This window comes from Onychomys torridus, chromosome 11 (assembly GCF_903995425.1).
Source record: "Onychomys torridus chromosome 11, mOncTor1.1, whole genome shotgun sequence".
NCBI classification, from domain to species: domain Eukaryota; kingdom Metazoa; phylum Chordata; class Mammalia; order Rodentia; family Cricetidae; genus Onychomys; species Onychomys torridus.
Window position 1 is genome coordinate 37,420,977 of NC_050453.1, and position 25,456 is coordinate 37,446,432.

The 25,456-nt window shown below is 38.7% G+C and overlaps 1 protein-coding gene across 9 annotated transcripts in view; it reads left to right on the forward strand.

The window, feature by feature from the left end:
- Positions 1-25,456, forward strand: part of Rasal2 (RAS protein activator like 2) — a 300,247-nt gene that overhangs the window by 239,963 nt on the left and 34,828 nt on the right. For 6 of the 9 annotated variants that reach the window (XM_036202086.1, XM_036202087.1, XM_036202088.1 and 3 more), the window contains 5 exons: positions 606-715; positions 17,889-18,042; positions 19,242-19,340; positions 21,294-21,848; positions 23,225-23,369. In XM_036202086.1, the coding sequence (XP_036057979.1) occupies positions 606-715; positions 17,889-18,042; positions 19,242-19,340; positions 21,294-21,848; positions 23,225-23,369 (1,063 nt within the window). The remainder of the gene's footprint in view (positions 1-605; positions 716-17,888; positions 18,043-19,241; positions 19,341-21,293; positions 21,849-23,224; positions 23,370-25,456) is intronic. The other 3 variants (XM_036202095.1, XM_036202093.1, XM_036202094.1) reach the window with 1 other exon arrangement.

The following is a 25,456-nucleotide window of genomic DNA, read 5'->3' on the forward strand; positions in this document are numbered from 1 at the left end:
TACACCAAATACCTTCCCACTCAGGGACTTTGTACATGCTGTTCTAATTACCTAATTTCCATTAGTTTAGGAAATCATTAGGTATCGTTTCTATTGAAATTGATGATGATATTTTCATAAAAAACAGTATGTTTGTCTGTTTTATTGCTGTTTTAAAAGTCTTTGTAATAGCCAGGCAGTGGTGGCGCACACCTTTAATCCCAGCACTCGGGAGGCAGAGGCGGGCAGATCTCTGTGAGTTCAAGGCCAGCCTGGGCTACTGAGTTCCAAGAAAGGCGCAAAGCTACACAGAGAAACCCTGTCTCAAAAAAAAAAAGAAAAAGAAAAAAAAGAAAAGTCTTAAATTTGGAGGGGGGTCCTGCCACAACTAGTATAAAACTAAGATTGTTGCTATCAACAAGTTTAATTTTCTGTCTTCACAGTAGAAAAAAAGTCCATCACATTACCAAGAAGTTTCAAACAACTAGCATTTATAAAGTTAAAAACTGAAAGCTAGATTCTGTCCCAGTCCTTCCTTTTGAATCTCAACCCTTTTTGTGAGTTCATTGTGATAGGCAAGGTTCCCGAGTAGATCTCTCTCCCACCACTCTGCCTTTTCATTCTAGGGATTCTTCAGCAAGCGCCTGAAAGGTTCCATCAAGAGGACTAAAAGCCAGTCAAAGCTTGACAGAAACACAAGCTTTCGACTTCCATCCCTTCGCAATGCAGATGACAGGTAGGACATGACTTGTTTTTGAAAGACATCAGATGCTGGAGTGGACTATTTATCTCTTTTGAGATAGTGTCTCAGTATGTTGCTCTAATTGACCTGGAGTTTGCTATATAAACCAAGTTGGTCTTGAATTATAGAAATCCAACTACCTTGGCTTCCCAAGTGCTAGGATTAAAGATGTGCACCCCCATACCTAGCATAAAGTAGATTTTAATAAGGCTCTTGAACCTGCTATACGTTTGTATTAGTGATAGAATGATCCAGTAAAAGTTTACTTTTTTGTCTTGCTCATATTGAGACAAGGTACAAAATGTTTGTTCAGCAGTCAACCAGTGTAAAATGCATATAAATGTTAGTTTGGGGATATATAAGTTTTTAAGAATCAGATATATTGTTTCTGTAAAGTCAAGTTCTACTGGTTATAGGTAAATTCTTTTTCTTCAGTCAACTCTTAAGGAATAACAGAGATGATGCTTGGAAAAGTTGAACACTATACTGGATACATATGATTTTCTTACTCAGTTTCCATAATAACCTTATACATATGTTCTTATGCTTATACATGAAGAATCTGATGCACAGAGAAATTAAGTAATGTTGTCCAAGATCATACAGTTTGTAAATAGCAAAAATGGGCATTTTCCCAGCACCCATGCTCTTTGCTACTCTAGTGTTCTGTGTGTGTCGCATATAAAACCAGTCTTGGCAGTTTATAGCCACTTGTAGAAGACACATTTTAGAGAGAATTTCAATAGTTAGAACTGCTAGCCTGGTAAACATTGCATGTTTAACTCACTAACGATAACATCCTCTTGAAATAATTGAGTATGTGCTCAGACACATCTTAGTGTCGCACAGCATTCATTCATAGTTTTGGAAATGTTGCTGCTGTGTCAGCGAATCACTGCCATTGCCAGTGCTTCCTGAATGCTCACTGTGCACCCAGCATTTCTCAGGGACTGCTTTGGGGGACTGTTACTGCCCTCACTTTGTGGCTGAGGAACTTGTTCAAAGTTAAGCAAGTAGTAGACCTAGATTTAAAATTGTCTGTCTTTCATATTTGATACTCTTATTTGTACTTAAGGATTTACAGTTAATTTTTTTCTAGTCAGTGACACTGTTTTGTGTCACCTTCCTCTGAAACAGAAATTAAACTGATAGATTTGTCAGGCAGAGAATTTGCAGTTTTATTTTAGAATTACTTCCATGCTGAATTTTATCAGGTCTTATTTGTGGACTACATAGAAAATAGTGACATTTAAAAGTCTGTCTGGATGTACTCATTGAGGCTGGACTCCACAACTCTGTATTTGAATGGCTGTTGTTTCTGTAGTGCTCTCTGTCTGTTGCAAAGAGTTTTCTTTGATGAGGTTATCTGTGAATAAGGACAAATACTTAGAACGTAACTAGGTTTAGTAAAGTGGTCGTTTTTTGGTTCTTCTCCAATTTTTGGTTTTTCTCCAAGTTTCCTCTTGTTGAGTGGGTCTTAAGTCCAGTTAGAGAGCTGTTAGTTACTGCTAAGGTAGGTGTGCCACAACTGCACTCTTAGAATTATCAAGAGGGTAAGAGCCAAAGGACCAGGGAGTTTTCTGTGGGATTGTGTGTCTTTCATTAAGATCAGAAACTACACCCATAACATTTCATTAACATGACTGCCCAAACATAAGCTGAAAAAGGAAAACAACAGTGACATTCCAAAGTGCTAGGGAAGGGGTCATGGCAGGGGGAGACACCACAAGGCCTCAACCCTATACAAAGAACTGCAGACAGATAAGGAACACTGAGACCAGAAGAAATAGTCTCCCCTAGTGAATAGCACACCAGTTAGTCATCCTGTACCAAATGGTCAGCCCTGAAAACATGCATACAAGTTACGTTACATAGACCAAGTAGGTTATATTTAGAAAAAATTTTATATACACATACACATATATGCATGTGACAATAATTAATGAAAAATAAGGCCATGGATTTGAAAGACAGCAAGGAGGAGGACGTGGGAGGGTTTGGAGGGAAGAGGGAAATAATGTGATCAAATATAATCTCAAAAATAAAGGAAATATTTTTTAAAAAGATGAAAGAGATAGATGGCTCAACAATTAAGAGCACTGGCTGCTCTTCCAGAGGTCCTGAGTTCAATTCCCAGCAACCACATGGTGGCTCACAACCATCTGTAATGGGGTCTGATGATCTCTTCTGGCATAAAATATACATGCAGATAGAGCACTCATATACATTAAACAAACAAATCTCTAAAAAGAGAGAGAAAGAAAAAAAATATCTGGACCTAGATTTCACCATGTGGCCATTTTCATAATATTAATTCTGCCAGGCCATGAGTATGGAGGTCTTTCCATCTTCTAGCATGTTCTTTAGTTCCTTTCTCCAATGTTTTAAATGTTTTCATTTTAGATACCTTGCATTTCTTTGGTTAGATTTATTCAAAACTTGTGGTATGGTTTGTTTTGAAGTAATTTTGAATGGGATTGTTTCTCTGATTTCTTTTTCAGTGTATTTATCATTAGTATATAAGAAGGCTGCTGGGTTTTGCATCTTACTTTTGGATCCGTCCATTTTACTAAAAGTGTTTAGCAGATTTAAGTGCTTTTTGGTGGAGTCTTTAGGGTCCTTTATGTATACCATCATGATATTATCTACAAGTAAGGATACTTGGACTTATTTTCCTGTGTATCCCTTTTTCCTCCACCCCTTTTGTTCCAGCTAAGACTTCAGCCACTATTGAATAAGAGTAGAGAGTGGAAGCCCTTGTCATCTTTTTTTATTTTAGCAGAAATACTTTCAATGATAACATCATACAGAGCCTTTATTATGTTGTGATATAGTCCTTCTAGTCCTTCTAGATTTTATTAAAAGCCTCTTGATTGTGTAATTTCTATCTGAGTCCATTTGTGTGAAATACTACTTCCTTCATTTGCATATGTGGAGCCACTCCTATAGCTCTGTTTAAAATCAACCAGTGATCTTTATGATGTGTGGAATTCAGTTTCTAAGAAGTTTGTTTATAATTTTTGCAGCTATATTTGTCAGGGAAATGGTATTTTTTATTGTTGTTTTTTTTATTTAGTTTTGATATTAGGTAATACTTGGTTAGTAGAAAGAGTTCAGTATGTATCCTTCTGTGCTTTTATTTTATGGAGTAGTTTGAGATACATCAATGTTAGTTCTTCTGTAAAGATCTGGTAGAATTTACATCCAACTGGGTCTGGACTGCTTTTAGCTAGGAGATGTTTTATTACTGCTTTAATCCCATTGCTTGTTACAAATGTGTTTAAGTTGTTTTTCTTGTCTTTGTTTAATTTGGGTAGGTCATATTCATCTAAAAATTTATTTATGAATTTCACATTTTCCAGTTTAGTTAAATGAGTTTTTAAGGTATGTTTTTATGATTTTTTAAAAATTTCTTATGTATCTGTTTAATGCATCCCTTTGAGTTTCCTTTTTTATTGTTTAGATTTATTTATTTTTGTGTTTATGAGTGTTTTGCCTGCATGTGTGTTTGTGTATCACATTTGTGCAAAACCTATAGAAGCCAGAGGAGTGCCCTCTTAGTACTCTTGCTCCGCTTAGAACCAGTAAGCTGCCATGTGGGTGCTGGAAATCAAACCTAGGTCCTCTGCAAAAGCACTCATTGCTCTTGACTGCTGAGCCAGCTCTCCATCCCCTTTAATTTTAGTAAATAGGGTCATCTCTCTCTTTTGGTGAGTTTCACTAATTTGTTTATCTTTTGTATCTTTTCAAAGAACCAACCCTTCCTTTCATTGATTCTCTCTGTCTCTCCTATCTCTCTCTCTCTCTCTCTCTCTCTCTCTCTCTCTCTCGTATGTGTTTGTGTGTGTGTGTGTGTGTGTGTGTGTGTGTTCATCTCATTACTTTCTGCACAGATTTTACTTTTCTCTGTCTACTAAAAGAAATGAGTCTTAGCTTGTTCTTGTTTTTCAAGGCCCTAAGGTACACTATTAAGTTATTTATTTGAGAACTCTCTGACTTTTTATAACGTTTAGCTGTAAACTCTCCTCTTAGATCGGCTTTCATTGAATCCCATAGGTTCTGATATGTTGTGATTTAATTTTTGTTCAATTCCAAGAGCATTTTTTCCTTATTGATTTCTTAATGATCTATTAATAATTCAAAAGTTTGTTATTTAATCTCCATGAATTTGTATATGTTCTTGATTTCTAGTTTTAATTCCATTATGATGATATAGAATACAAAGTTATTTCATGTATTTGATGCTTCCTGATTTGTGTCTTGTTGTATCATCCATTTTGGAGAAAGCTTTTGAGAAGAATATTGATTCTTTAGAGTTGGGATGCAATTCTGCAGATGTCTATTAGTCCCATTTGACTTATGATATTATTTAGCTCAGATGTTTGTGTTTTGTTTTGTTTTTTTTTTTCAGGATGTCCTGTCAATTGGTGAGAGTTGGGTATTTAAGTTATCCACTACTATTATGTTACAGTTAATATGTGGATTCATATCTAGTAGTTGTTTTATGGAATTGGGTACACCCATGTTTGGTGCATGTTCTAGTTTGGCCCATGTTCTAGTTTGGCCCTCTGTTGCTGTGAGGAGAAAAAAAAAAAAAAAAAAAAACACTGACCAAAACCAGCTTGCAGGAGGAAGGGGTTTATTTTAGCTTTTATGTTATAGTTCATTTCTGAGGGAAGCCAGGGCAAGAACTCAAGGCAGCAACCTGGAAGCAAGAACTGAACCAGAAGCCATGGAGAAATGCTGCTTACTAGGTTGCTTTCCATTGCTTGCTCAGCCTGCTTTCTTATGCTTCCCAGGGCCCAGGAAGGAAATAGACATTCAGTCTTTAAGGTTATACATAAACGTCTGCTTTTTGTCTTAAAAATTGCACTAGAGGCAGAAATATGAATACTAATAAAACTAGAAAAAATCTGAATCATAGATTATTTAAGATTAAATGATTAGATATAGTTGCTGTGCAGAAGGAACTTCTGAAGTCTTACCACTTAAGCTATAAGTGAGCTACTAACTGAACAAGGTGTATTTTCCCATCACATAGAAGTCCAAGTCTGCCATCCTTATGATATTCAAGGAGCTCCTCTTGAATACAAGATGATTACTGTAACTGTGGTTATAACATCTATGTTTCAGATATCTAAAAAGAGGGACCCTTATTGCCTACTCCCAGCTGAGTTATCTCCCTTTAAAGGAATTTCCTTGAAACGGTCCAGCGACTCCTGTTTATTCGTTCCTAACTTTTTTTTTTTTTGGCAAGAGAAACTGGAAATTTTTATATTTGGATGCACTATGTCCCCCAATAAAGCAAGAATCTGTTCTTAAATTCAGAGAGAAGGATAGAAACTGAGAAATAGCTAGCTAGCTAGCGTTTACCATTAAGGGTTGATTTAGCACACATACTACCAGAATTCTGGAAGAGTTGATCTTTTCCTCCTTTAGAAGACTAGCATTCAAGATAGTCTTATCACATAGCTTAGATAAATTAAGCACCCCAAAAAGATTGATAGGAGTGATGTTTATGCGTCTGTTAAAATCCCAACTGGTGAGTGCATGCCAGACAAAAGCATAGCCATACAAGTACATGTACATAAATATTCACAGTGGCATTAGTCACAGTAATCATGACTACCAAAGTGAGCATGACCTAAGTGACCACCAATAGATAGGTACACAAACATAATTTATTCACATAGTATTAGTCATCCATAAGAAAGAATGGATACTGAAACATGCTACAATGAGTATGACTATGTTTAACCTTGAAAGCACGATCATTGAAAGAAGTTTGTCATGGACTGTCGCACAGCCCAAGGGATACAACACTGCCTAGCATACATTTCATCCCCACCACTAGGAAGAAAAAGGCTAAACACAACTTTAGTTTCCCCAAGCTATGTGAAACTGTTATCTTGAATACTAGCCTTCTAAATATTGTGTTTCCACTTGTAGAGCAAGAATAGGAAAATCATAGCTATTAATAGTTGCCAAAGACTGAAGATGTGATACAGAAAAAGCCAGTGAAAGAGTTTGAGCTTAGATTGTGGTGATGATTGCACTGTTCTGAATATATTGAAAACCCTGTACACTTTAAATGGCCGGATTTTAATGTATATGGGTTATCTCTCAGTAAAGATGTTTAAAGAAAAGGAAAACAGCTGGCGGGGAAGACTCAGCGGTGGGGCTCATTAGTCTATGGGCTTGTTCCAGCAGCAGAGCTTCCACTGAGTTCTTCAGTGCTTTACTCTTAAACATATAACCAATGTCCTGTAACTACCAAAGAAATACCCCAAGTGAAAGACAGAGACCAAAATGAGCAACTAAAGAGCAAGCAGTAGTCAGCAAAAACAACTTTTCAAAGTAAAATGAGTGTTTTTTAAAGATAATATTATATAACTATAAAATAACAGAGTATCAAAGGTGGGGACAAGAAGAAAAAGCTTGAAAGTTAATACGAAAGATAAGGTCACTGCCATAGAAAGTGTAACAGAAAATGGAAGAACCACACAGGCAAGATGGCAGAAGCTGATTGGGGCACTTACCACCATGCCTGATGACCTGGATTCCATCCCTGGAACATCCACAGTGGAAGGTGTCTTCTGACTCTCACAACCTCTACACACAAGTAAATAAATAATATAAAGAATCTAAGAATCAGTGTACAATGTTACACAAAAAGGAACAAAAATGTTAGAGAGGACATTGTCAAAGGAATAATACAAGAAAATGTCCCAGACAAGAAAGCAAATGTGCAGACTGGAGAGACCACCTAGTTTCTAGGACAGTGAATAGTAAAGACCACTGAACAGAAACCTATCATTTTATAACATGGAAAGTTATCAGATCACCAAGATTTTGTTTTGTTTTTGCTTGTTTGTTTTCTACCCTTACAAAACTGCTAGAAAGAAAACAGGTTGCATGCAAAGAAATGGGAATGGGGAACATGGTAGTGAAATGGGATGACATTGGAATTTTTGGTAAAATTACTGGAAACCAGAAGTCTTGGGGAATATATCTTTAAAGTTATGGGAAGAAATATTTTCCAGCTCAGGTCTCTGAAGTTCTTAAGTGTCAAGCTAAGAAGTTTGGACTCTAGTCTATAAGCAGCAAAGAAATGACAGCCCATTCTCAAAAGGTAACATAGAGCCATGCTGTGGATGGAGAAATCCACACTATGGAGTATGGAATTTCAGATCACCTGCTTTGTAGAGACCAAGTTTGGGATACAAATTACTATAAAGCTACTGTAAGATACAATGAAGGCTCTAAGGAGAGTATTGGCAGTGGAAATGAGAAGTCAAAAGACAGGATATGGGGAACACTTTAGAGAAAAAATAGAGAAGCAGTAGAATGTCACAAAGTCATTGTTTCAAAGCCATCTAATCAGTTAAAACCCAGCAGAGTCATTTTCAGAATCCATATTGATTGCATTTTGACATTTAAAGTGTGCCAGTGAGAGAGCATGGAACCATAAAAAGACTGATTCTTTTGCCTTTTGTTCAGAGGCACTCAAACTAAGGGATGATGAAAAACACTGGGCCTACTGCATTGTCAGACTTGCAAGTGTTGTTGCCAACCCTCCCTTTTGAGTTTTGGGTGAACAGACACAGGAGTAGAAAGGAGGTAAGGCATTCTGTACCATCTTAGTTTTCCATTATGGACTGAGAACCTGGCAGATGTTTGTATCTTGCCTCATTGAGGAATCCTTTAGGGATTTTTTTTTATTTCTGAGGAGGCTCTCACTTATAATTTCATTCCAGGAGTTCTTGTGGAGAAGGGGTATATACCCATGCAATGGCACAGAGGCCGAAGGTCAATATCAGGAGTCTTCCTCTATCACTGTCCACCATATTTTTTGAAACAGGGTCTCCTCCTAAGCCTGGAGCTCACCAGTTGGCTAACTGCAGTTCCTCCTGACTCTCCACCTGCCACCTCCTGTCAATGAGACCATGCCCATGCACCTCTATGCCAAGTTCAGCTACGTTGGTGCTGGGTTACAGCATTCAGTCCGCCAAGCTTACACAGCAAGCACTGGACATACTGAGCCACCTCCCCAGCCCATTCTCAGGAGGAATTCCTCTTGTTCTGGTCTCCACACTACTACAGAGAATATTCCTGCTTTCTTTATACTGGCAATCATTAGAAATTAAGAGTGCAGACACTAAAAGTATTAACATTCCTGTTCCACTACCAACACTTAGTCATTGCTCATCATCTAGCTATCCAGAAAGAATCAATCCACACCCTGTTTCCCTACACATATTCATTGTAGAGAAAAGGGGATGTACCTCACAGTCTTTTCAAAATTCATTCTCACAAAAGTCTTTTGAGTTTTCCAGTTTCTGGCCACTCTCAGTAGTCTTGATCTAACTGAGGGGTCCAAGGTAGTGGAACTAGTCCCAAAAGATCTCCTACACTACATTTCCTAGGGCTATGAATTGTAGCCTGGTTATCCTTTGCTTTACAGCTAATATCTGCTTATGAATGAGTATATACCGTGTTTGTCTTTCTGGGTCTGGGTTACCTCACTCAGGATGTTTTTTTTTCTAGTTCCACCCATTTACCTGCAAATTTTATGGTGTCATTATTTTTTACTGCTGAGTAATATTCCATTGTGTAAATGTACCACGTTTTCTTTATCCATTCTTCAGTTGGGGGGCACCTAGGTTGTTTTCAGGTCCTGGCTATTACAAATAATGCTGCTATGAACATAATTGTGTGGTGACATTTTATTTGTGCATTAATAAATAAAGCTTGCCTGGAGATCAGGGGGGAAAGGCCAGCCATTTTAAGTAAACAAAGAAGTCAGGTATCACATGCCCTTAATCCCATAGCAGGCAGGATCTCTGTGTCTTCAAGGCCACACTAGGGAACAGAGCCAAGCGTGGTGGTGACACACGCCTTTAATACCAGTACCAACCATAGAGACCTGGACATAGGTCTGGACAGACAGACAGACAGTGATAGAGCTGTGTAGGAAGAGGAAGTGAGGTAGCTGGGCTAAGAGCCAATGAGAGGGCAGAAAAGCAAGGCATATAAACCTGGGTAGACAGGAAGTTGTGCTTTTTGGAAGTTGTGGAGTTGGTAAGGTGAGGTTATTGGCTCCTGGCTTTCCGTATTTCTCTGATCTCTCTAAGGCTTTAACCCAAATTTCTGGCTCCATGTTTTTTATTTAATAAGACCATTTAGAAATTCGTCTACATAGTTGAGCAAGTGTTCTTACGCTATGGTTGAGCATCCTTTGGGTGTATGTCCAAGATAGGTAACAAGGAGGACCCCAGGAGGGATGATGGATCACCCTGGGAAGGGGAAATAGACGAGATCTCCTGGGTAAACTGGGGGTTGGGGGTAAAAGGGAGGAAGTAGGGGATGGAAACATGAGGGATCGGATAGTTGAGTTGAGGGAGGGACGGAGAGGGAGTGCAACAAAAGAGATTTCTTTTTTAAAAAATAATTTATTTACTTTATTTCATTTGCATTGGTATTTGCCTGCATGTTTGTCTGTGTGAGGGTGTCAGATCTTGGAGTTAGAGACAGTTGTTAGCTGCCATGTGGGTACTAGGAATTGAACCTGAGTCCTTTGGAAGAGCAGCCAGTACTCTTAACTGCTGAGCCATCTCTCCAGCCCCAAAAGAGATATCTTGATAGAAGGGGCCATTATGAGGTTAGGGGAAAACCTGGTACCAGGGAAACTCCCAGGATTCCACAAGGATGACCCCAGTTAAGATTTCTAGCAGTACTGGAGAGGGTGCCTGAATTGGCCTATTGTTCAAATCTTAGATGGTCTTTTAATAAAAAAAAAAAAAAAAGCCAGAGCCAGATATCAGGGTGAAAGCTGAAAGATCTAAGAAGCAGAACAGCCAGCTACTAGTTCTTATCTCTATGAAATCCTCAGCCTAAAGAGAGTGAGTTCCTGTTTCCTCACGCCTTTTATACCTTTCTCTGCCCAAACATCACTTCCTGGGATTAAAGGCGTATGTGTGCCACTACTGCCTAGCTCTGTTTCCAGTGTAGCCTTGAACTCGCCAAGATCCAGACAGATCTTTGCCTCCCAAGTAATAGAATTAAGGGTGTGTGCCACCACTGCCTGACCTCCATGTCTAATCTAGTGGCTGGCTCTGTCCTGTAATCTTCAGGCAAGTTTATTAGGGTACACAGTATATCACCACACTGACCTTCTCCTGTAATCGGATTGGTGACTTTACCGTACTTGTCATCATCCAGTAACTGATGAAAGAAGATGCAGAGATCCACAGCCAAGCACGGAGCTGAGCTCTGGGAATCCAGTTGAAGAGAGGGTAGAGGGATTATATCAGCAAGTTGTGGGGGGTGGTTAAGATCATTAAAGGAAACCCACAGAGACAACTGACCCAAGATCTTAGGAGTTTATGGACTCTAGACCACGGCTGGGGAGCCTGCATGGTACCAAGCTAGGCCTTCTGCATGTGGGGGACAGTTGTGTAGCCTGGTCTGTGTGGGGCCCCTAGCAGTAGGACCAGGATCTGTCCCTGGCACATGAGCTGGCTTTTTGGAACCTATTCCCTATGGTGTGATGCCTTGCTCAACCTTGATGTAGAGATGAGGAGCTTGGTCCTGCCTCAAGTTGATATGCCATGCTAACCCTTTCTGAGGAGCGGATGAGGGGAAGGAACAGGAGGAGAGGAGGGAGGGAAACTGTGGTTGATATGTAAATAAACACTATATTTTGTCAAGTACTTCACTTTGGCATATCACCTCTATCTCATTATCACAAATGAAATTTCAGTTGTAATATCTTATGGCATGTGTATAGTATTATAATCAATAGCATAATGTACAAAATGCAATAACATGGCCCAGTCCTTCCCTAACTCCCAGCATTATCTCTTGTCAACTCCATGAAGTCTTTCATTTATAATATTTCCCATAGTGTTTTGTATTATTGTTCGCTTTTGATTTTATTCTTTCTTCTCAAGTGATATTCCTTGTTCCTATACTCCATCATGAGTCTGGCTTAATTTTAGTGCATGCTCATATAACAATACCCAAGTCAGAAATCATATGCTCCCTGACTTTTGTATTCTTTCCACATTTCCTGACCACTCATGGCTGACTATAAATGACTTATGCAGTGAACTTCACTGTATTAAATGTATTCTTATATTTCTGTTTGCTGTACTTTTTGCATGCTGATAATTGTGGTTCATAGGTGTGGCAGCTGGATAGGACTGTAATTGCTTTACTCCCTTGGCAGCTTGCATAGTGTTTTCTGGAACCATGAAAGCTGGACCACAGGAAAGAGGCTTTCAGTGCAGAGCTAGCTTGAATCATCTAAGTCATGTGTCCTAAGTGTGTTGTGTCTTCAGCAATAGAGGCCCACCCATAACCCCTGAAAGGCAAATCACAGAAAGCCCCAACAGGGAAAGATACATTGCAGAGTTCAGTGTATCATGGGGAGACCAGCCCAAACAGATAGATCTGTATCATAGCTCCTGCCTCTGTGGCTCAGAGAGCATAGTAGAAGAGGAGGCCAGAATCCCAGGAAGAAAGGACAGCTATGTCAATGGTCCTGTTAATTACAAGGGGGAGTCCCTCTCCTCGATTAAGAAATGCAGGCAACTACTGACTGCTGGAAGAAGAATTAGTGTCTCTCAAGGATGAGTTCCCTTACTGGTTGTCCAGTGCAGAGTGTTCTACCCTGAAACCATATATACACAAACAACAACAGGCTCAGCAGGTTCTTTCTGTGTCTGTTTGTATATACACATAGAATTAACCAAAAGAGGCTCTTAACTTGAGAATGGGAGGGGCTTAGGGGAAGAAAGGGAAAAGAGTTATGTATTTCTATTTCAGTTAAAAATATTTTTTTAAAGAATTTTAGTATTTCCACCCTGCAACTGGTCTATTAGTTGAGTTGGATTCTGGATATAATTTGGTTCATTTTGATATTTTTGCTAAATTCAGTATATCTGTGTTTAAATTTGTTTCATTGGTACTAGGTACAACATTTTGGACTTACCAAAATAGGATAAATAATAAAGTATTTTCTCTGAATCTGTCAAATGTTAATGGACTGGACATTGTTAATGTAATTCTTGACTGTATATTGTATATACTTATTGTACTTTTTATATATAGTTTTTCTTATATTAGTTATAACCTTCTTTTATTATTTTGGGCAAGAAATGGGAAATGTGGTAATATATTGTGTACCCTAATAAACTTGCCTGAGGATCAGAGGACAGAGCCAGCCACTAGATTAGACATAGAGGCCAGGCAGTGGTGGCACACACCTTTAATCCAAACACTTGAGATCTCATACCATTGCTTGGGAAGCACACATTCCTTTAATCCCAGGAAGGAATATGGAAGGTAGAGAAAGGTATAAAAGGCATGAGGAAACAGGAACTCACTCTCTTTAGACTGAGGATTTCACAGAGGTAAGAACTAGTAGCTCCTGCTTCTCTGATCTTTCAGCTTTCACTCTGATATCTGGCTCTGGGTTTTTTATTAAAAGACCATCTAAGATTCAAACAACACCTACTAGTAGGTTTTAATAATTTGTAATTTAAGGAGTAAGAAAAGTGTATTATAAAATGTCTTTATTAGAGTCAGTGGAATTTTCTACTTCTCAAATCATACATTGATTTTCATAGTCTCTTTCTATGCCCCTTCATTGAATGTGTACATGTATACATGTTGAAGTAGCTATATGTTTCACTTTTTTTGTGGGATAGTGAAAACCATGAGGTTTTTATTTCAAGTGATGACTCAGGCTACAGATTCTACCCCTCGCATTTGGGCACATTCATCCATCCTATATGGAGCCTGAGAACAGGGAGTAGGAAAATCTGCATTGTGTCCTGTACTTCCCTAAGTAATGATCTGTGAGGCTAACATAAAATCCGTAGCATGGGCAATAGGAAGTGGTTTCACCTATAGCAAGTAGGCCAGCTGGAGCTATCATGCTTCTTGGACACGAGAATGGGTTTTGAGTACACAATAGAACGCTAGTGAATGATTCTTATCTGCACAGGAACACTAAAACTACAATACAGAAGAGTTGCATCTTTTCAACAGAGAGATCACTTGGAAATACTCACAAATATCTGATTATAAACCAGTAAAATCCAGAGAACAGAGGGAAAATTCTTTTCTTGTTGTGAGATCTCAATGAGTATTGAGACACCCAAGTTTGTTAATTACTACTTGGGACATTTCAGAATGACTGTCTTAAAATGCATGCTGGATAAACACAAGTGTCCTGCAGTGCCCAGCTACTGGCTCAGGGCTCTTCAAAAACTCCGACACAGTTCAGAATCATAACTGCCAACCAAGCGGAAACTCACTTGCACTGAGTCCAGAATTTTGTGTGGCAATAGCATTTTTAATTAAAAGTTTCCCAGTTCCTAAATTGGGAACTGAATCTGTAAACATGTGGCAGATTGAGCTAGCCAACCCAAGCATTATTGGAGCTGTGGGGAAAAATGTGACTTCTTACAAAATCAGATGGGTAAGCTGAGAAAATCCAGCTGTGTTTATTTCAAATTGCACTAATCAGAGTTCTTTTACTCTTGTCTTTTGCACCAGTGCATCCACTGGTGTGTGTGATAGCTCCCCATCCCCCAGCCATTCACTTTCTCTTTGAAGACTGATTAAGTAGTGACAAGGTTGAAGCAATCTGACAGGCATTTACTGTGGTAACAGGAAGCCTCTCTTGTAGTTTATATCCTAACTCAATCAGAAGCAGCAGGTAGTCTTCATGAGCAATTAGAGTTTTAACATGCGGAAGTCCATAAGCTGACAAAGAGCTCAAGACTCTGCTAACCTTAAAATAGAAATGAGTGTGTGGTGTTCCCTAATTAATGTAAAATTGACCTCTAAGAAGCCGTTTCCCAGTTAAATTAAGGAACAGTCACATTGCATTATTCCTATGTAGTGTTTGTAGTAATGGTAGTCAGGAGAAGAGCTGGACCTGTAGTCAAGGAATGCACGTTATCTTGATGAAGGCCCTTGTCAGGCTCACCTTGGAAAAGTTGCTTTAGATTCATTGTCCTACCAGTAAATACCCATTCTGTTCTGCTAGAGGGGTAAACTGGTAGTACCAGACTCTAGAACTCGAGGTAGAAGACCTGCGGGAAATCAGTTCATGTGGAGAAGGCAAGGAGGAGGTAACACGGTCCGAGGTGACCTGGGGTTTCTAATGTCACGTTGAAATGTTTGGACAGGTAGTGCCTCCTTCCCCCACTCTACCCTTGAGCCATCCCCAGGCTGTCTGACCTTCTGTTTACTGTAAGCATGCTTCTGTGGGAACGACTTCTCACAGACACTGTCCTCTCAATACTGGAAGAACTTGCTTATTTATTCAGTAGTAATGTTGAACATACTAGACTTTGGCTACCAATTCATGTGTGTATATTCACATTTTGAACTATTGGAGATTCCAAACTATGTATTAATTATTAAAATTTCAGTAAGTAGCATTTTAAGTTATCCAAATGATTAGACGATTAGAATGAGCTTTTATAGCAGTTATTGGAAGTTAGACTATACTGAAGAATATTGAAAAAAATTATTTAACTTTCTGTAAAGTTAGAAAATAATTTTAAACCAGATAAATCATGCAAAAAGAGACTTAACTAGGGTAGGCACTGCAAAGGAAACAACAGGTGAGAGATTGTACTTGCAAGAAGAGATATAGGGAATACCATCTAGTGGGAGGGGAGCTGGCAATCACATAAAACAAGCTAAAGCTTCCTAGTTCTGTCCCTAAGTAGTTTTTAATAAGCGATCATTCCCCACCCCCAGAGCTGCCTTCACTACCAGCCTTTGACTGAGAACTGATGGGAATGGCCCCCACTGCTCCCTCCTCCCTTTTTAAAGCAGTCACCTTTACCATATTTGCAGAGCATGCTCCCTGAGTCCTGCCAGCTGCAGCTTCTCCCTGCTGCCTTCCAGCTCTAATCTCCTTAAAGGTGTAGCACCATGGCAACAAGCCCAGCCTAGAGCCCTGGAACCTTGTTTGTATTACCTGCGGGGCTAGCTGCAGCCTGGAGGAATAGGGATATCACCTGCACTGCAGGGCTTGGAGATTGAGGACTTGTTCAGTTGTTTGTGTTTCTGTCCTGCTTCTGCTGAAGACTTGAATACCACCTGAGAGGCATTTATGCAAAGATGGCATCACTAACTGAAGGCAGCAGGAGACTCATCCTCAGTTGGTTCCTGTCTTCTACACAGAGAGTTGTTTTCTGAGATGTAGTCCAGGAAGTGACTTGCTGCACCCGGACATGTGGCACCGCTATGGTTTGGGGTTGCACTGCCAGGTGGCTGTACAATTGCTTCATGTAGGTAGACGTTTATTTTGTTTTAAATAAAATGAACTTCTATTTTAATTGTTTGGAGATTATAAAAAAATAAAAGTAACTTTGTCATAACACCTTCTGTTTTACATATCTCATGATCATCCCAGAGCCAGAGAAGCTTTTTCCTCTAGCAATTCCTCCTGGAAAAGATGCTAGAATTGTTATTTTCTGTTTGTTTAACAAAGATGATGGTGTCCTGTTTCTCCAATCTGGCTTCTGATTCAGCATATTGATAAAAGCTGTTATGATAAGTTGACTAAGATTTTTTTTTAAATAGCATTTAATTACTTAAAATTGTGCAGTATTTGTACCACATAACTTCAAACATGTTTTCTTGTCGAGAACAAAGGTAAATAAATACAACTGTTGCTTTGTTGATTTTTATATACACTATATTTGGTGGCTTTTGTCCATTTAGTACATACTTTGCATTATTCATGGGAACTACTATATTGCCTTTTCTACTTTAAAAAAATGCTATCAGAACACTTTTTTTCAGCCTAAACTTTAGATGGTAATTATTACTGTTTTGTTTTTGTTGAAACAGGCTAAATTATTTTTATTGCTTAAGGTGATTCTTATTCATGGAGTCTGACTAAGTAGGATAGAGATAGAAGATAGTGAATTTAGTGCTAGTCTCCAGTGCCCTATTGCTTAGTAATTTCACTAAATACTCTTCTGGCAGTAAGTGCTACAGCTCCTTTCAGTATTATCCTTGTTCCTAGTAAATGAATAAAGCTGCTTATTTAATATTTTACCCAAACAAATGTCTTTACACAGACATTTCTTTTTAGACTTATTATTAAGACCTGCTTGAAGCATAGGGGTGTTTCAGTCAATAAGTGTGATAATTATTGACTAAAACCGTGTAGCCATACATTTTTGAATTTAGGAAAATTGTTTTCATTGTGTTTGACTCCATTAACTTTTGTGATAGGAAGGCAGTGAAGTCCTAGCGCCTAGAGTGACAAGAGCTAGGATACCCACCATTCTTTTTAAACGACCAGGAAAATAGAGTCAACCAAGATGCCTGCCTAACAGTGTCTGCTGTTCTCTAGGGAATTTGACTTTTTTTTTTAAACTCTGGTGGGAAGTTTCCTCAAGGCATTCTGTTCTTATTATACTGTAAAGCATGTATAGAAGTCAAAGTTTGCCAGAAGAGAATTCCATATTGAGATGGAAATGAGACTGTTTGAAAGACATTCTTGTGCTGAAGAGTTTGTCTTCTTGCTGTTGCTCTCGCTTCCCATGCACGCCTTCCTTCTCTTGCTCATTGTGTGTGCTGAGGTAGGGGTGGGATCTACCAGAGCACACAGAAACAAACTGAGGACTCAGCCTTTGTCAGCGATACAGGGAGGTAAATGATGTGTAGCATCAAACAAAATAAGAGAGAATGTCTTTTGACAATACTTTTGCATAAAAAGTGATAAAGAATTCTGAATAGTGTGTATTTCTCCATATTCCAATATAGAAATGAGAGTAAAAAATAACATCTGAACAGGAACATAGAGGTCCTTTGAGACTTGTAAAATTATTCTGGTTTTTTTGTTTTGTTTTCCTGGAGCTGAGGATCGAACCCAGGGCCTTGTGCTTGTTAGGCAAGCGCTCTACCACTGAGCTAAATCCCCCGCCCCTTATTCTGTTTTTATGCTTTGTTGAAAAGGTGTGTTCAAATATGCATGGTTTATGTATACCATATGAATGTGACTGTAATTGTAGGATATTTAGTTATCCTCCTTCTATTTGTTCCTCTTACACTTTTACATTTTTGTTAGTCTCCTTTCCTTAGACCTTCATGTAACAGTGCCTTAATTATCTTCTACTTTTAGGTCTCGTGGTCTGCCCAAACTGAAAGAGTCTCGTTCACATGAGTCCCTGCTGAGCCCCTGCAGTGCTGTGGAATGTCTGGATCTTGGTAGAGGGGAACCAGTGTCAGTGAAACCACTCCATAGTAGCATCCTTGGACAGGACTTCTGCTTTGAGGTAAAGGGAAAGAATTGCAGAAAGAAGGGAGAGTAGTCGGTAATTTGGCTATTTCACTGTCATGTGTCTGATTTGATTATCTTGACTGGGTTTAAGTTCCTGAAAATTTTCTACTTATGAGGGAAGAGTTGACAATCTGTTAATAGAAAAAATTATATTTGTAATTGAAGTTATTAATGATTATCTCATGCCTTTGCCTTTGCTTTCAAAAACTTGAGCACTTAGTACATTCTCAGAGTAGGTTACATACAAGATTAATAATAGCTTCTCAAACTGATGTGTTATTTCTTAATATTTATAAAGATGTCATACACTGTTATTTCATCCCTAATTTTAAAAGAATTTGGAGAAAACCCACCCAAATTACAGTTTTATAACTATAACATGAGCAGTTCTTGACCTAGGGCCATACCTTGTTTGGTATACCATCTCCTGCATGTTCCTAGATGAACAACTGTGCATCTCAGCCACATTTCAAGTCCTCACTAACTCTCTGAAGCTAGGAGCTGCCATTTCAGACACAGCATACCATCTGATCAGATTCATTGTATTAGGACCTGAGAGTCTAAGTGAACAGACTGCAGCTCAGCAGGTCATTTATATGTGTTTATCATTATTATTATTCCTTGAAAATGACTTGAACTTTGCCTTATTTGTGAAGCTCAGTTCAGTCACTTCTACTGTGGACACTATGTTGAATGTTATAAATGACTAGAAACCAATGGATTGGTTGCCTCCTAGAGGAGAAATGGATTCCAGAGAGGGGTTCAACGGCACTGGTGTCTTTCAGCTTCATTTAGTAGCCTTCTCTAGCATTGTAATGAAGCAGTCTTACAAAACCAAATAATTTTACAAACATTTCCCTTGTAGTTATTTTTTATTAGTTCAAATGAGTATATTCATTCATAGGTAATTTTGTATATGCCTTAAGCTTTTTTTAATTTTTTGTTTCTCTGAACCATAGGCCAAATTGTAAATGAGTTTTTTTTCTCATAGATGGAAATAATTATGGCTGCTACTTAGAGATTAAAATTTAAGTAAAGATATGACAAAATTGAAAAGATTGATTGTTTTGGCTTCACATAGTAAGATTTGGGTTTCATAACATGTCCCTAATCCTTAAACTTTAGAAATTATAAGATAGATTCCCCTACCACACACATAGTCTTACATCCGCCTCTCTAATCTTTGTGTTGCAGGTCACCTACTTAAGTGGGAGTAAATGCTTTAGCTGTAACTCTGCCTCAGAGAGAGACAAGTGGATGGAGAACCTTCGAAGGACAGTTCAGCCAAGCAAGGTAATGGTGGTTCTGAGTGTCAAAAAGTATGTCACCACCCCTCTAAGGCTCATGGATCATCTCAAAGGAGAGCAGAAAGGACGTAAATGCGGGAAGGTAGGAAGAAGGGCTGAGAAATACACAGCCAGTGCACTCTTCACCTCATAGCTGCTATGGCAGCAGACCCACACAAAACTGAGTCTGTCAACAGTCAGTCATGGAATGGAAAGATTCAAGGGCCCTACCCCTCCCTGCTGAACTGTTGGCTACTTGTAGATTTCAGAGGAGGAGCAGTTAGAGTTCTCAGGTATGTACACACCAGAGGAGCCCATCAGGCTCTAGTGGATGGTTCCAAACCCATGTTTACACAGATGTTCTTGATTAAACTCAGTTGGTCTCAGAAAGGTGGGAAGGGGATATGATGTGTAAGGCAGTAACTTGTAGAAAGGAGAGGCATGAGGGTGGGAAGGAGATTGAAGAAGGTGGGGTTATGGTAATCAGAATGCATGTTAGATGTATGAAATTGTCAGAACAAATTCAACAGAAGTTTTTTTTTTTTAATGTATCACTTGTAAGCATCAAATTGATAGAAGACAAACGTAGTAATATATTAATTTTATAGATCTTAATAATTTGTTGTTGTTCAGACAGTATCTCACTGTAACTAGGGCTGGCCTTGAACTTGCAAGCTTTTTGTCCCAGCCTCACAAACCCCTGGGCTGGGATTATAGGAAGTTGCTACCACATCTGGCTTAGGGTTTGACAGTCCTTGTACATGTTAGGACATTTTACATTGAAAATTATCTTACTAAAGGCAATATTATTGTCATTTTACCATGGGAATAGAGACTTAAAAAGCTAAGTGACATGCCCAGCCAGAAGTTAATATATGATAAAATCATACTAGAAAGCAATTATATTAGCAACTTACCTTTTTTAGTTTTAGAAATGAGTCCAGCCTCATATAGATAGCTGTAGGGACCTTACTGGTACATGATGATATTTTTAACCCAAGTAAAACAGAATATGTGGTTATGTAAGATGTTTTTGTTTTGTTTTTTCCAAGACAGGGTTTCTCTGTGTAGACCTGGCTGTCCTGGAAATCACTGTATAGACCAGACTGGCCTCCATCTCAGAGATTTGCATCCCTCTGTGCTGTGGGATGTTCTGTATGTTAAATGTGTTGCTCTGATTGGTTAATAAATAAAACACTGATTGGCCAGTAGCCAGGCAGGAAGTATAGGCAGGATAAGCAGAGAAGAGAATTCTGGGAAGTAGAAGGCTGAGGTAGAGAGACACTGCCAACCTCCGCCATGACAAGCGACATGTAAGGTACCAGTAAGCCATGAGCCACGTGGCAACCTTTAGACTAATAGAAATGGGTTAATTTAAGATAGAAGAACTAGATAGCAAGAAGCCTGCCACGGCAATACAGTTTGTAAGCAATATAAGTCTCTGTATGTTTAATTGGTTGGGTCTGAGCAGCTGTGGGACTGGCGGATAAGAGAGATTTGTCCTGACTGTGGGCCAGGCAGGAAAACTCTAACTACAAAGAGAAAACTCTAGCTACACTTCTGCTCCCCAAGTCCTCGGCTAAAGGCTTGTACCACCACTGTGCAGCTTTGTAAGAGTATTTTTAAAAGTATTTTTAATTACATTTATTTCTATGTATGTGTGTCAGCACAGTGCATGTGTGGAAGTGAGAGGAGAATTTGCAGGAGTTGATTCTTTTCCTTCCACAGTGTGTGTCCTGGGATCAAATTCAGGTCATCGGGCTTGGCAGCAGGTGCATCTACCCACTGAACTAGTACAAGATTATTCTTTAGAGTTGTATGGTTCAAAGCACTAGCAATTCTTTTTACTGTGTTGACTGCTCTTAATAGAGGAACATTAATAATCAGCATTACTTTAAGAAGAAAATACTCTCTTTCTGGTATGTCAGATCTCAAATTCAAATTTCCTGTCTCTTTATAGGACAATTGTCGGCGAGCGGAAAATGTCCTCCGTTTATGGATCATTGAAGCCAAGGACCTTGCCCCTAAAAAAAAATATTTCTGCGAACTGTGCCTTGATGATACCCTCTTTGCTCGTACAACCAGCAAGACCAAAGCAGACAATATTTTTTGGGGTGAACATTTTGAATTCTATAGCCTTCCACCTCTTCATAGCATCACAGTTCACATTTATAAGGATGTGGAAAAAAAGAAAAAAAAGGACAAGAATAATTATGTAGGGCTAGTCAACATCCCCACTGCCAGTGTGACTGGTCGCCAGTTTGTAGAAAAGTGGTACCCAGTGAGTACACCCACACCCAACAAAGGAAAGACAGGAGGACCTTCTATTCGGATTAAGTCACGTTTCCAAACTATCACCATTCTGCCTATGGAGCAATACAAAGAATTTGCAGAATTCATCACCAGCAACTACACCATGCTGTGTTCTGTTCTTGAGCCAGTAATTAGTGTGAGGAATAAAGAGGAGTTGGCTTGTGCCTTAGTACACATTCTTCAGAGTACTGGCAGAGCCAAGGTAAGTCAAAAAGGGGTGTGTTACCTGAAAGTCCTTCCTTACCATGTACAAGAAAATGAAGCTGTCGATACCAGTAGATACTGTGAAAATCCATCTTAGAACGTTTTCAGAAAAGAAAAAGGAAATTAAGGTTGAGTGAAGAAAGCCGATTAGCAGTTCTATAAGATATGGAGATTTTTTTCACTAAAGTAAAGTGGAGGAACTAGCAAATACTTATTTCTAATTACTTTTCATGAAGGTAGATACCGTGGTTGCAGTTGCTATGATAACCCCACAGCATGTTCAAATTCTGTTGTAATTGTCTTCTTTTTGAAACATGGTCTCACCATATTGAGCATTCTAGCCTCAAACATGAGATCCTCCTGCCTCAGCCTCCCAAATCTCAGGCTTAAAGGTATGATACAGGTGTGCAACATCATGCCTAGCTGAAGTTTTCCTGGAGTATTAAATGTTATATTTTAAGATTAAATGCTAACTGTATCCCAGTGTTACAGAAGGAGATAATCAAGAAATGTGCTGAGTGTAAGTCTTCGTGGAATAAAATCTATATCTGAAGTGGAAACTCAATGGGTGTTGTACAGTTAGTTGGCACCTGTTTCATGGCAGTCTTTCATCTGAATGGAAATGAACACTGGGTAGATAAAATAACATCTAAAGTGTGCCTGACACTGGTCGGTGCTGAAGTGTATCTTCACTGGACATGTTGAACGATATAACACTGTCTTTAGGGGTTTTCGGTTTTCCAGAGAAACCATACTAAACAGTTACAAAAGTAAATCTGTGATTACAGTGAGAAGTGCAAAGCATACAAAGATAAATAATACTGTGGAGGTGTAGAGCAAGGGGAACTGGCAAGTGAGGCTCTAGGGTAATCTTTATCCAGGAGGGCTTCATGGAGGAAGCAGTATGTGAACTGAGATCTAAAGGTTCACAGAAATTAGTTTTACAATAATGGGAGTGGAGGTTAGGGGACAGAACTGAGAACAGCATTTGCAGAAGATTGTCATGATGAGTAGAGAACACTGACTGTGGATGGGCTGTGTGGACTAAAGGATGTAAAAAAGAAAGAGCATCATGTGGGAACTGGAGCAGAGAGAACAGTACTAAGTATGGTCGGAAAAAGAGAGAGATTTGCAGATGCATTCAGAATTATGGTCTTTTTCAACAGTGCATTAGAAAATATCTGAAGGAATTTAGAAATTAAATTTAGAGCTGGCAATACGTAAGATTTTTATCCTGACTGCCTTTTCCCTTTCCAAGGAATTTGGTGGCTTAGTTTAAAGCAATGTTCCCAGGATATCTGCTATTTTGGTAGTCTCTTCAAATGTATAGTTCTTACTCAGTTGCTTTCTTTCTGACGAACATTCTTCTGCCAGGATTTTCTGACTGACTTGGTGATGTCTGAGGTAGATCGTTGTGGAGAGCATGATGTCTTGATCTTCAGAGAAAACACCATTGCCACTAAATCCATTGAGGAATACCTCAAGTTGGTGGGACAACAGTACCTCCATGATGCACTGGGTATGGAAAAGGAAGATGTCTGTCTTCTTTCTCTTTCAGTTTTAACTTCTTTTACCTCCTAGGATAAAGAAGTTAAATTCAAATTCTGTATGCATTTCATTCATCTGACTTGAGTGATTTAGATTTCAACTGTAGTGTCTCTGCAGTGCTTACCAGTAGAATAACCGCACATGTGTATTATAACGTGTATGAAAATAGAAAACCCATCAGTGTATATAGCCACCCAAAATCTCTGCATTTCTGATTCCAGGGTGTATGATAATATTGATGGATTTCACCTCTAGAACTTAGGTGTCCTATTCCCCCTAAAGTATTGGGTATTCATACCATAATATGGCTGTATTACCTCAGTCTTAAAAGGCTATTCTACCATTTATTATCTTGCATACAAAACTCTCATCAAAAATGAAAAATATTTGATAGTTCCTACAGTTCTACACTTCCATTCAAGGTCTCTAACTAGTAACTAATTTTTACCCAATCCTTAGTTGTTGATGACTAAGCTACTCACTTAAAGATCCAAATTTGGTTATGTAATTAAGTCTTTAGCTGCTAGAGTAAGGTAATGTGTTAGAAGCATAGTATAATAAAGTGATAGGATAATTAAGTGCGTGTGAATTCCTTGAAGAAAATGGTGGTTTAGGGGTGAACTGTCTATCTGTGGTAGCCCTAAGCTGACCTTGTTTTCATAACAGTCCTCCTGCCTCTGTCTCCCACTGCTAGGATTATAGACATGAGTCATATGACCAGCAATTTCCTGTATCTTCATCCTCCTAGCCCTTCACAGAGTGTAATACAGCACTGTACTGTACAAACATAATGCTAGTCACATATATGTGACAGTATATGCTTATTGAGTAACTTCAACTTTTTAAGTAGTCACAGTGTAAAAAGAATAAGAAAAACCATTGAAATTAATGGCAAACTTTATTTAACCCAGTATATTCAAATATTAACAACTGATCAATATGGGAATAATTAATGAGGTATTCATTTTCCATGAGGTATTTCATTTCTGAAATTCAGTATATATTTTATATTTATCCCACATTTCAGTTTGTTCTAGTTGTACTTCTAGTGCTTACCAGTCACGTGTAACCATCAAGAGTATGCAGTAATAGGGTATGCTGAATGACTATAGAAGTTTTTGTTCTCAAGGAGTTTATAATGTAAGGAAATAAGATAGGGTTGTCTGTTTAACCAAAAGAGAAATCCTGTGTTTTTGCAGAGAATTTTTTTTTAGCAATTCCAGCTCAACAGGATTTTTAAATTTCTTGTGTGAATATACTTCTATTGTGTGAGTACAGTAAAGGTTGAAGGGTTAAAACAAACATTTGTAAGGGTAATTAGGGATTAGCATGAAAGAAAAAAGAAAGAGACATGAGTTAAAAGGCACAGAAGTGAGGGGGGAAATCAGGTGAGTATGCAATACACCTCTCTGTAGAAAAAGGACATGAAAGTGGACCATGGGTAAAGGCACTTGCCACCAACCCTGGTGACCCAAATTCCGTCCCCAGAACCCATGTGGTGGAAGCAGTGAACTGACTCCGATAAGTTGTTCTCTGACCTCCACACATGTACCATAGGCATGCTCATACACAAACACACACACATAAAATATATGAAATAATAATAGTAAAAGGACATGAAAGAGCCAGGCAGTGGTGGTACACACCTTTAATCCCAGTACTCAGAGGCAGAGGCAAATGGATCTCTGTGAGTCTGAGGCCAGCTTGGACTACACAGTGAGTTCTAGGACAGCCAAGGAAACCCTGTTTCAAAAAAAAAAAAAAGAAAGAAAGAAAAGAAAAGAAAAAAGAAAAATATCAAAGAGGCACGTTGAATAACAGCAAAGATTGGCAATAATTAGAACCAAAATTTGAGGTCCTGGCTGAGGATTTAGGTTTTACACTGATCATTTAAAAGCCACCAAAATTTCTCAGTAGGATAATTTTAATGGAATTAAGAGAATGATGAGAATGAATTTTTTTAAGAAAAAATAGTAAGAAGCCATTTAGGAGCTGAAGAGATGGTTTATTGATTAAGAACAATTGATGCTTTTGGAGAGGACCTGGGTTCAGTCCCCA